General features: G+C 38.8%; 1 protein-coding gene across 1 annotated transcript in view; it reads right to left on the minus strand.

Moving 5' to 3' along the window:
• The window catches only part of LOC106867998 (diisopropyl-fluorophosphatase), a 21,050-nt gene extending 13,078 nt beyond the window's left edge, over window positions 1-7,972 (minus strand). Inside the window, exon 1 of the mRNA XM_014913085.3 lies at window positions 7,734-7,972. Coding sequence (XP_014768571.1) covers window positions 7,734-7,907 — 174 coding nt within the window. The 5' untranslated portion in view covers window positions 7,908-7,972. The remainder of the gene's footprint in view (window positions 1-7,733) is intronic.
• Between the last annotated feature and the right edge of the window lie 5,031 nt (window positions 7,973-13,003).

Genomic DNA, 13,003 nt, shown 5'->3' on the forward strand with positions numbered 1-13,003 from the left:
ATGTCGTTCAGAAACCCTGGCAACTGACAATATACTCATCAAAGTCACCTGTTCAGATAACATCTGGTACAGGTTTTCAGAATTCAATAATTGCACAATGAGCAGCAGATGCATGTAAGTAAATATTAATAGATGTAGCTAAAAATACATCCATCAAAGCAATGTGATAAAGAAATACAACTCCAGTAACACACCGGATATTGCTAACCTCATCAAAACTTCTCAAACGCAATAGATGAAAACAAGGAGTGACTGATTCAGTATTGACTCAGACATTGATTTATCAATTTATGGTAGCACTGACTTCGACTCCCTCTTGGACTCTGACTCCTGTGTTTCAAATTAATCCAATATTTCTGACATCGATTGAAAGCTCAAAACAAGGATGGTTAAGGGAAATCATCAGGATGCTTTGTGTCATCCAAACCTGTTGAAGTTTGACTTTAAAGAACATAACTGTGTCTCTGAGGCATTTTTCTTACTTGTGAAGTGTCTTTGTTGCTCCCAAGGCCTAAGGAAGAGCCCTCCATGAGCGCTAGCTTATAAGCCACCCTATCGGGCGGATTTTAAGCTCGTTAATAATAATTGGATATTTTAAAAACAAACTTGGTTAGATATAAACCTTCTTTTCAGAATTCTAACATTGTTTTTTTTTATATAAAATTTAAGCGAATGAAATATGAAAGATTATACGAAATGAAATACAAAATTATATTATAAAAGATTGAAGAGTTGATCCCTACAAAATTTAATAAAGAAACATTGTATCTATAGAACAAGGGTTAAATAAAAATAAAAAAATTTACTAACAGGTGTGAATATGGTTGTGTTGTTAAGAAGCTTGTTTTGCGACCATGTAGCTTTGAGTTCAATCCCACAGTACGGCACTTTGGGCAAGTGTCTATTACTACATCCTGGGCTGACCAATACCTTGTGAGTGAATCTGGTAGATGGAAACTGGGGGGAAACCTGTCATAAACATGTATGTGTGAGTGTGTGAGACATTGTGTTTGTCTCTTCCCCACCATTTGACAGTTGGTATTGGTCCCTGTAACTCAGCAGTTCAGTGAGAGAGCCTGATAAAATGAATACCAGACTTCAAAAAAAAAAAAACAAGTGCTGGAGTTGGTTTGTTCTGCCAAACCCTTCAAGGCAGTGCCCCAGCATGGCCTCAGTCCAACGACTAAAACAAATAAGAAGAGAAAAAGAAAGAAAGATAGATAACATCTTGTTCATAAGAAAGAGAACTGCTCCTCTCAGCTCCACCATCTCAGAAGTCCTTAAGTAGGAGTCGATAATTTTCAGTGCAGGAAGTCTACTCTGTAAAGTGGTTGGCATTAGGAAGGGCATCCAGCCATAAAATGCCCGCCAAAGCAGACCTTGCCGATGCTGGTGCTACATAAAAAGCACCCAGTCCAGTTTAAAGTGGTTGGCATTAGGAAGGGCATCCAGCCATAAAATGCCCGCCAAAGCAGACCTTGCCGATGCTGGTGCTACATAAAAAGCACCCAGTCCAGTTTAAAGTGGTTGGCATTAGGAAGGGCATCCAGCCATAAAATGCCCGCCAAAGCAGACCTTGCCGATGCTGGTGCTACATAAAAAGCACCCAGTCCAGTTTAAAGTGGTTGGCATTAGGAAGGGCATCCAGCCATAAAATGCATGTCAAAACAGTGGAGCATGGTGCAGTCCTCTGGCTTACCAGCTTCTAACAAATTGTCCAACCCATGACAGCATGGAAAATGAACATTAAATGGTGATGGTAATTATGATGACGATATGATGACGATGATAGCATTTGTTGGTGATTGTGCATTTTTACCAACTTCGACTCAACGGCACTGACCAATGCATAATCAAAATGGAACTCAGAATTAAACAATTGAAAAGAACATAGACAGGTGCAGGCAAGATTGTGTGGTTAAAAAGCTCACTTCGCAACCACAAGGTTTTGGGTTCAGTCCCAATGTGTGACACCTTAGGCAAGTGTCTTTTAATATAGCCTTGGGCTGACCAATGCCTTATGGGTGATTTTGATAGCTGGAAACTATGTGGAAGCCCACCGAGTATGTGTATGGTTGTGTGTGTGCGCGTGCACATGTATGTATGTTTGTTCCCTCTACCACTGCTTTGTAACTGGTGTTGGTTTGTTTATGTCCCTGTAACACTGGTCTGGCAAAAGAAATTGACAGAGTAAATACCAGACTTTAAAAATAGTATCGGCTTGAACTTAAAATGCTCCAAGGTGGTGGTCCAGCTTGGCTGCAGTCCAATGAGTGAAGCAAATAAAAGAAAAGATTTAAAAAACTTAAAACTTCTTAGCAAATTTTTAGAAATATAAAATGGTTAAGTTGGACACAGAACACTCAGATATCAACCGACACCATAGGAGACCACTGAACACAAAACACAACCATACATATACACACATCTTTGAATAACTGGCTGAAACATGTGAAAACCTGTTTTTACTTTTGCTGGATAAAACAGCAAATATTTTATATACTAAGTAATTAAATAGTCAAATCAATGCTAATAAACAAGGCATGAAAAAAAAAAAAAGAGATGACAAATATTTCTGTAGCTATATTTAATCAATATTTCAATGCTTATCATTATTATTATCATTCTGTAGTCTTATTATTATCACGTGCTTTCACTGCACTACCAAGCGCAGCTCTGTGTTCCTTGGGTATGTGCTGTGGTTTGTTGTGATGCTCTTATGGTTACTGCATTGAAAGTGTTTTATGTAGGATGTGTGCGGTGCCTAGTAGTGCTATTTTCTGTATGTTATATATATTTGTAAGTCCTGGTGTTTTTGTTACATATTTGTCTGAATATTTTTTTTATCATACCTAATACGCCCACTATGATAGGAATTGTTTCTGTTTTTAAACTCCACATTCAGGTTACCTCTATTTCCGGGTCTTTGGATTTTGAAAGTCTCTCCATTTCTTTTAGAGAAATTATTATTATTAAGGCGGTGAGCTGGCAGAATCATTAGCATGCTGGACAAAATGCTTAGCAGTATTTCACCTGTCCTGGTCTTCTTAGCCCACTTGTATGTTTCTTCTAACTCATGTTGCAGGTGCACAGCATCTCCAGGGTTTTCTATCACCTGTGGGACTTTTGTATCATCTGCATAACTTGTGATCGTGGCTAAGGGCATATCTGAGAGGACCATTATAGACAGTAGTGGTCCCAAAACAGTGCCTTGCAGAACCCCACTCACTGTTTGCATGTCATTGGCTACTACTGAAGAAAATGAATTAGCTTAAGTTTGTACTCAATATTTTATTTATTGTGTGTGTGTGTGTGTGTTTGTGTGCTCATGCATGCAGTTTGTGTGCTCGTGCATGCATAAATTGAGATTTCTTAAAGCTATAACCACAAAGAGTTATTTGTTATGTTACGCTTACCCCCTACTGGTTGATCTTTTCCATTTCTTTGTTACGTTAAAATGTTTTGTATTTTCTCTTTATCGTCTCCTCTTCTCTCTCTCCCTTCATCCCTTTCGCATGGAAAAGATCAAAATTTAGGATCTCAGATTCACAAACAATATGGACATTGTTCATGATGTGAAAGTGACGCCAACATTAATTTCAGATAATGGAGCTATCTACGTATGGACCAAAAGTAGCCAGAGACATACAGCCTAAAGGAAGCACCCAAAATCTCTCCAGTCTTAATTTCCACAAAGCAAACTGGAAATTGATCCAAAAAGAGATCCTTAGACAGAAATACAAAGAGATACAAATGAGAAAAAAATACCAAAAATGCATGAATATTGCATATATTTCTATAGCAATATTCTTTTCTACTCTAGGTACAAGGCCTGAAATTTTTGGGGAGGGGGCCAGTCGATTAGATTGACACCAGTACACAACTAGTACTTTAATTTATCAACCCTGAAAGGATTTCTATAGCAGTATTATCATGCTAGAATGGACATATTGTGATATATAGAACTAAGAAAGTCAGAACAGATAAACTGAATAAGATTACTCCATAGCATTATATTTCTGATTTGAAATATGAAATCAAAGTTCTAAATGAACAGATATAAATAAAGGAAATAACATTAATACATGGGTGTGTTTGGAAGCTTATAACTGGAGAGGCATGGAAGGATATACATTCAGGAGATAAAAAATGTGAGATAAGGCATGATCAACTGGAAGTAATGTGAATAGATAGGCATTAGGTTTGACAGATTAACATTAGAGTTAATCTGAATACTTGAATTAACCCTTTCATGACCAACCTGGCTGAAACCAGCTCTGGCTCTGAGTACAAATGTCTGGTTTTCATAAGTTTTGAATTAAAATCTTCCACCAAACCTTAGTTATAAATTATGTAACTAACACTAGCTGAATGGTAACTAAGTCATTTTACTAAATTCTTTGTTATATCTAAAATTAATTGAAAGAAACACAAAACATCTCAACATAAATATGGTCACAAAAGGGTTAAAATATATAACAGAGAAACAATTCTTAACCCTTTTGATACCATCCCAGCTGAAACCACCTCTGGTTCTGAGTACAAATGTCTTGTTTCCATTATGTCAGACATAAGAAGCATCAGATGTGGTGTGCAAGAGAGATGACTGTGCTGGTATGGTCATGTGCTGCGTATGGATGAGGAGAGCTGTGTGAAGAAATGTCACACTGTGGAAGAGGTAGACCCAAGAAGACACAGATTGAGGTGGTGAAGCACGACCTTCGAACGTTGAGCCTCACAGAAGCAATGACAAGCAGCTGAGACCTTTGGAGATATGCTGTGCTTGAGAAGACCCGGTAAGCCAGGTGAGACCCTAGTCGTGGTTGATGCCGGTGTCACATAACTGGCCCATTTAAAAGCACCCTTGGGCAATATGCTGTGCTTGTGAAGACCTGTTGAATGGAGTGAAATTGTAGTCGTGGCCGACGCCAGTGCCACCTGATTGGCACCCATGCTGGGTGTAGGTATATATATAGCTGTGTTTGTTGGTTTGTTTTCTTTCCGTAAATGATAAAGTTGTGGGTGAAGATGTTTATGTTAGCGTATGGTGTGTAATGTGTGTGTGCAGGGTGGGGGGTCTGTGTATATGTGGGGATACAATTTGTGTGAAGGGGTATGTGTTGGTGGTGGGAGAGCTGAGGAGGGGACTTTTGGAAAATTCACAAGATCCGATTTTTCCGTCATAACTTGTATATATATTGATTTTTTTTTTTACGGACTCCCACATTTTTGGTTATAGAAGATCAGATTCTGAAAAAAAAAAATTTCAAAAATTGCATTTTCAAAATTTCATTCCGCCCACCCCGCTTCATTTTCCACTTTTTCCAGAATTTTTTTTTTTTTTTTTTTCTAAATACATAGAAAAATACGAAGATTACGATTCTGAAAAAAAATTTGTTTGTAAAATTTCAATTTTTCAAAAAAAAAAAAAAAAAAGAATATATATCCTCAGGTCTTCAAGCAGGCTATCCACATGCTAGAAATAACAGGCAAATCTCACAAAACTACGATAACATAATGAAATTTTGAAAATGCGAATTATGAAAAAAAAATTTCAGAATCGGATCCTCCATAACCAAAAACGTGGGATTCCGTAAAAAAAAAAAGAAAGAAAAAAAATCCATTTTCCCCGAATTTAGGAAGAAAAATCGGATCTTGTGAATTTTCTGAAAGTCCAAAAGCCCCCTCCCCGCCATGTGCGCCGCCCGGAGTTGTAGTTGAAGAGACTTGCCCGATGTGCCACACATTGGGATTGAACCCGAAAATCATGTAGCCGGAAACCAAACTTATTACCACACGACTATGCATTTGGTAATATTTTATTATTCCCATTTTAAGTATCGAATTGGAATCGTCTTAACTGATTACACAAATAAAGGACCCTTTCAAATGAACGAACACACATTTCTGTTTATAAAAAAAATATTTTTGTTAATTGTTACCATACAGGCGTAGGAGTGGCTGTGTGGTTAGCTTGCTTACCAACCACATGGTTCCGGGTTCAGTCCCACTGCGTGGCATCTTGAGCAAGTGTCTTCTACTATAGCCTCGGGCCGACCAAAGCCTTGTGAGTGGATTTGGTAGACGGAAACTGAAAGAAACCCGTCGTATATATGTATATATATATGTGTGTATGTGTGTGTATATGTTTGCGTGTCTGTGTTTGTCCCCCCAACATCGCTTGACAACCGATGCTGGTGTGTTTACGTCCCCCGTAACTTAGCAGTTCGGCAGAAGAGACTGATAGAATAAGTACTAGGCTTACAAAGAATAAGTCCTGAGGACCATTGGCTCGATTAAAGGCGATGCTCCAGCCTGGCCGCAGTCAAATGACTGAAACAAGTAAAAGAGCTGATAAAAGTGCTTTCATTTTCTCTATGAAAATGTCTTCAGTGTTTGCATTAACTCCCCCTGATTTGAAGGCTGGACCTCAATGTTACGGCTATACCGCAAAGGAATGTAACTATTACCACAAGGCATTTAGAGCAGTACTCGACCCGGATATGTACGGTGTGAGGTATAATTCCATACACTTCCTTTGTGTGTGTGTGTGTGTGTGTGTGTGTAAGGAGGGGGAGAAATGGTGAATGTAATAAACTGTGAGCAGCTGGCACTTTTTTCAAACTCATTGCAAACGGGTATTATTACTGCATAAATCGCATAACTAAATCTTGATACAATTTTTTTTTTGCTCCCTTCATAGTTTTAGCTTTGCCCCGTGTATAAAATCGCACCCCAGTATTTTCAGATAAAATCGGTCACAGAATCGGTGCAACGTATACAAGAATAAATACGGCAATTGTTTAGAATTTAGTGCAACAAGAGCTGTGATTGTTGTACGATATCCACAAATTCCGGGAAATACGAGACCGACAACCAGTTTTAAATAACCATGTCTCTTTTATTCAAATGAGTAATTCTTTTGACGAAGGCATAACTAACCTAATTTCTTTTATAACATACAAACGTATCATATGATTCAGCGCCTATTCAAGGAAATGAATAATCATTGAATTATGAATGTTGGAATACGTACTAATATAATTTATACTATATCGATATTGCATACCCTTCGACGTGGAAATACAATAAGCATTTTCTCCCTCGAATTTTTAATCCACCACTTTTTCGATCTCACGATGTACTTTTGTTTCTTTGTCCATATGTGTGTGTGGATAGATAGATAGATAGATGATTAGAGTTAGACAGATAGAATGATAGATAGATACTTATCAATATTAAGAATGGTCTCAGTTCTCAATCACAGAAACTTGAAAAGCATATGAAAAAAATCGACGTGTAGTATAAATTAAGAAAGAGGGCCAAGTGATGGATTACCAGGGATCTTTTGCAACAACTAAACCGTTAAGAAGTATTTGTTTGATTAAAATTAAGACCACAACTCTAATTTAGATTATCAGCTGGACCTAATATATTTTTGCCCGGATGTAAAACGGGACCGCCTTACCGATTCTCTGTTCCCTATAAACCTATGTATGTAAATATATATATATATATATATATATATATATATATATATACCGGAGTAAGCACATGAAATGTGCAACGAAAACTGTCCGATGAACGGGAACGTGAAACTCAGAGTAACAGTGTTTTGTTATATTTCTGCTGCTTTTAAATAAAGTATATATATATATATATATATATATATATATATATAATAATTTCTAAAAGATGATCGATATCGAACGATGAAAATTTTCTTCACTTACTTTATTTGTTTTCAAATTCACACACAATATCTGGCCGGCAGGTTTATCGTTTTTTTCCACTTCGGGAGCCACAACGTAAAAACAACCTGATTTATCAAAGACAGGGCCTTCTGAACCAAGAACATCTGATGCCACTTTGGTAAATAAAGGTTCATCGACTGGTATACTTTCCATGGTATCTCGCACTTGACGACGTCCGTAACATAGAACTTCAACGTTGCAAATATGTTGATACGAATGTCTCTTACTCTGTCTTTCTCACATTGTCACCACTCTTCCTCACTCTCATTTCCATATTCTCTCTCTCTCTCTCTCTCTATCTATCTTTCCCTCTAATTTCTCATTAATTCACATCGCTCCTTACACAGCTTTTTCATTCTCTTTCTGTTCACACACCTTTTTGGGGTTTTTTTTGTTTCATTTCGTTCATTTCATTCTTCTAACTTATTAATTTTTCCTATTTTTTCTGTCATTTCACTACCCCCCCCCCCCCTCTTTCTCTCACTCATTACTCCTCTTTCATTATTATTTAAATATTTCTCATCATTCACCGGCAACATCTCTTACACATCTACAAGAAACAGCAAACTACGTGGAAACTAATGATGGTTTCGTGACAGTAAATAAATAACACGACCAAAAATTATAAGATAACAGGTAGCATACTTGATGCCGTAAAGAACGAAAAAAAAAACTGTTTCGGAATAAACTATTAGTACCTTATGGGGAAAGAAAAGTGACAGAATTGGAATATAAAATATAGAGAAAAAATGAAATTCTGGGGAGAAAAGAGAAAATCTTTGAGAATCTAATATCCGTGTACGAAACAGAATACTTAAAGAAAAAAAAAGAAAAAAGCCCAACACCTGTTTGTTTACCATCAGGTATACTGAAACTCCGCAAATAACAACAAAAACAACAATAATAATAATAATGAATAAATAAAAAAATATATCTTTATATATATGTATATCTTAAGTGTGGAGGTGCAATGGCCCAGTCATAGGATCGCGGTTTCGATTCCTAGACCGGGCGTTGTGAGTGTTTATTGAGCGAAAAGACCTAAAAGCTTCACGAGGCTCCGGCAGGGGTGGGGGTGGAGTGTCTGTGGAGTGCTCAGCCACTTGCACGTTAATTTCACGAGCAGGCTGTTCCGTTGATCGGATCAACTGGAACCCCTCGACGTCGTAAGCGACGGAGTGCCAACAACATATCTTAAGTAATGAAAACGATCATTGCCCGAACGATCGATATTAGTAAGAAAAGACTGAGATAACCCCACCAGAATAAAATTAAAGAAAAATTAACATATGAAAGGGAATCATTATGCTAGCACAACTGATAACACCAGACACATTCGGGTACCGGTTGCATTGATAACAAGCTCGATGAGGCGTCCTTTTGGGGTTAAAAAATGGTAGTTAAGTCGGTTCGTACGGAATAGCTATGATGAAGTGGAGACAAGCATTACTTTACAGAACAGTTACTACTTTCAGTTCTTATAGAAATATTCTAATTACTTTGCTTTCTTGTTTTATCGATCTTCACTATATTCTATATTTCATGAAATTTTCGGGGTTGTCTCACCTTGCTTTTTTTTTAAATTTTGTTCTTTGTTATCACAACTAATCATTTCGTTGAGGGATTCCAAACGATTTTTCACTTCTGGACCCATTTCTTTACCGTTTTACTCTGATGGGCCGTCATAACCATTCGATGTTTAATAACTGGTTTTACAGAGACATTTTGCAAAATTCGAATTTTGCTTTTCATCCATTCATTTTCTTTTCTTTTTTTTATTTTTTTACTTGTGTCAGTCATTTGACTGCGGTCACGCTGGAGCACCGTCTTTTGTCGAACAAATTGACCCCAGGATTTATTCTTTGTAAGCCTAATACTTATTCCATCGGTCTCTTTTTGCCGAACTGCTAGAATACGGGTACGCAAACACACCAACTTCGGTTGTCAAGCGATGGTGGGGAGACAAACACAGACACACAAACATATAAGTATATATATATATATATATATATATATAAGTATATATATATATATAAGTGTGTGTGTGTGTGTGTGTGTACGATGGGCTTCTTTCAGTTTCCGTCAACCAAATCCACTCACAAGGCTTTGGTCGGCCCGAGGCTATAGTAGAAGACACTTGCCCAAGATGCCACGCAGTGGGACTGAACCTGGAATAATGTGGTTGGGAAGCAAGTTTCTTACCACACAACCACTCCTGCACCTTTGTAGGTTTGCAATAGAGAAGATAATAGGAAGATAAATTGTGACTAAGGTTTAGTGGAAGATTTAAATTCAAAACTTAATGGAAACAAGACATTTGAACCACAGAGCCAGAGCCGGTTTCAGCCAGGTTGGTACCAAAAGGGTTAAGAATTGTTTTCCTATTATATATTTTAACCCTTTTGTTACCATATTTCTGTTGAGATGCTTTGTGTTTCTTTCAATTAATTTTAAATATATCAAAGAATTAGTAAAATAACTTAGTTATCATTAAGCTAGTGTTAGGAACATAAATTGTGACTAAGGTTTGGTGGAAGATTTTAATTTAAAATTTATGAAAACCAGACATTTGTACTACAGAGACAGAACCGGTTTCAGCCGGGTTGGTACCAAAAGGGTTAATGGAATAGCAAAGGAAAGTATTGATTGTACTCACTGTGCAAAATTAGTCTCTACTTAGATTAAAATAATCTTCTTTTTCCAGTAGTCATCAGGTCCAGTCAAAGACCACAAGGACCAAGAGAAATTCCACTCTAAATATAATGATTAATGGTACTTATGTGTGCAATGACTTAAATAGCACTTATGTGCTTGAGACGTAAGAGAACTGAGATGATGTAATTGTCATTATCCTCACCATCATTGCTGCCTCAGCCACCATCGCTGCCACCACCACCACCACCAACATTACCACTGCCGCCGCTGCCACCACTACCACCATCATCATCATTTGCCATCCAATTTTCCAAGGTTGCATGAATCAGACCAGATGGAATTTGTTGAGGTAGGTCTTCTTTGACTGGATGCCTTTCCAGTCTGTGACCCTCACCTGTTATGAAAGGAAGTAAAATTTTCCCCATAGCTAGACATGTTTTATATGCAAGACTGGAAACGGACAATCATATATGCATGATGGTGATGCTCAAATGCTGTTTAGACCATCACACCATGTCTAAACAAGGATGCATATAAACACATACACACACACACAAATATTTACATACATAGAGGACTGGCTGTGTGGTAAGAGGTTTGCTTGCCAACCACATAGTTCCAGGTTCAGTCCCACTGCGTGGCACCTTGGGCAAGTGTCTTCTACTATAGCCTCAGGCTGACCAAAGCCTTGTGAGTGGATTTGGTAGACGGAAACTGAAAGAAGCCCGTCGTATATATGTATGTTTGCGTGTCTGTGCTTGTCCCCCCAACATCGCTTGACAACTGATACTGGTGTGTTTACGTCCCCGTAACTTAGCGCTTCGGCAAAAGAGATTAATAGAATAAGTACTAGGCTCACAAAGAATAAGTCCAGAAGGTCCAGAAAAGGCGGGAACGCGTTGATATAGGATGACCACGCATGCACATGAGGGACTTCCTACATGCCTTCCGGAAGACATGTCCCTGCGCATGCGTGGATGAACTTCCCAAAATGGCAACTGGTATTAGGTGTCACTACACTCTATATCAATATAACAAAAGCATTCAATCCTATTGGTTATAATCAATGCCGTCAGCATTAATTTGTATCCGAGTCTATTGTGAGCAACTGAGCCAGTCCATCCTTATGGATGCAAAAGGTTAGGGTTAGGGATGTGGCAGTTCAGACTAAAGGTAGTATAGATGAGCCAGGGGAATCTATCACTGTAAAAAATTGCTAAGGGACAACAAATTGTGAGATGCTCTTTGCGTCTTTGATGCCTGTCCCCTTGACATCTGTTATTTTCGATCTGGTCCGTCCCCTCATTGATGACAAGCCACCACTTTAGGTGGTACTTGGCAAGTATCCCTCAGGTATTTGGGTCTGGGTCAATACACTCATAGAGGAAAGTGGCCTTGAGCTGGTTTCAGCTTTATTAGTTATAATAAGTTTAAACAAATATCAGTCTTATAATTTTGTCACGCTAATGATATAACAGGGCAAAGATTACTTATCTCAGAGAATTTAGTTTGTTTATATTGAAGATAATCCTCTCTTGCAGACATCAGTGTAGTTATGAAGTTTGCTTCGCAACCAGATGGTTTTGTGCCACTGAGTGACACCTCGGGCTAATATTTCCCACCATTAATGTGGTGTGCAAGAGAGATGACTGTGCTGGTATGGTCATGTGTTACATATGGATGAGGACAGCTGCGTGAGGAAGTGTCAGCCCCTAACTATGGAAGGAACCTGTGGAAAAGGTAGACCCAGTAAGACATAGGATAAGGTGGTGAAGCATGACCTTTGAACACTGGGCCTCACAGAGGCAATGACAGGAGACCGAGACCTAAGGAAATATGCTGTGATCAAGAAGACCCGACAACTAAAGTGAGATCACAGCTACATATGTTCCACCCAGTTAAAAGCAGCCCTGATGCATCGTGCGATATATGCTTGAGAAGACCTGTTGAGTCAAGTAAAACCAATATTGTAGCTGTGGCCAGTGCCGCCTGACTGGCTCCCATGCTGGTGGCATGTAAAAAGCACCATCCAAATGCGGTCGATGCCAGGTCCGCCTGACTGGCTCCCGTGTCGGTGGCACGTAAAAAGCACCATCCGAGCATGGCCAATGCCAGTTTCCCCTGACTGGCTCTTGTGCGGGTGGCACATAAAAAGCACCAACAGAACATGGCTGATGCCAATACCCCCTGACTGGCACCCATGCCGGTGGCATGTAAAAAGCACTATCCGAACGTGAACGATACCAGGCTCGCCTGACTGGCTCCTGTGCCGGTGGCATGTAAAAAGCACCCCTTACACTCTCAGAGTGGTTGGTGTTAGGAAGGGCATCCAGCTGTAGAAACATTGCCCGATCAGATTGGAGTCTGGTGCAGCCTACTGGCTTGCCAATCTCCAGTCAAACCATCCAACCCATGCCAGCATGGAAAGCAGATGTTAAACGATGATGATGAGGATGAACAGAAATTTGAAACCCATTTTATATTCAAATCATAAACACAACAGGCTTACTCACTAGAAAACAGGACGCCAAACCTCTTGGACCCAGACTAATATCAGGCTGAACTCGATTGCTATCTCTTGAGTAGAGAGAAAT

The sequence above is a fragment of the Octopus bimaculoides genome, chromosome 9 (assembly GCF_046866305.1).
Source record: "Octopus bimaculoides isolate indiv1 chromosome 9, ASM4686630v1, whole genome shotgun sequence".
Classification (NCBI taxonomy): domain Eukaryota; kingdom Metazoa; phylum Mollusca; class Cephalopoda; order Octopoda; family Octopodidae; genus Octopus; species Octopus bimaculoides.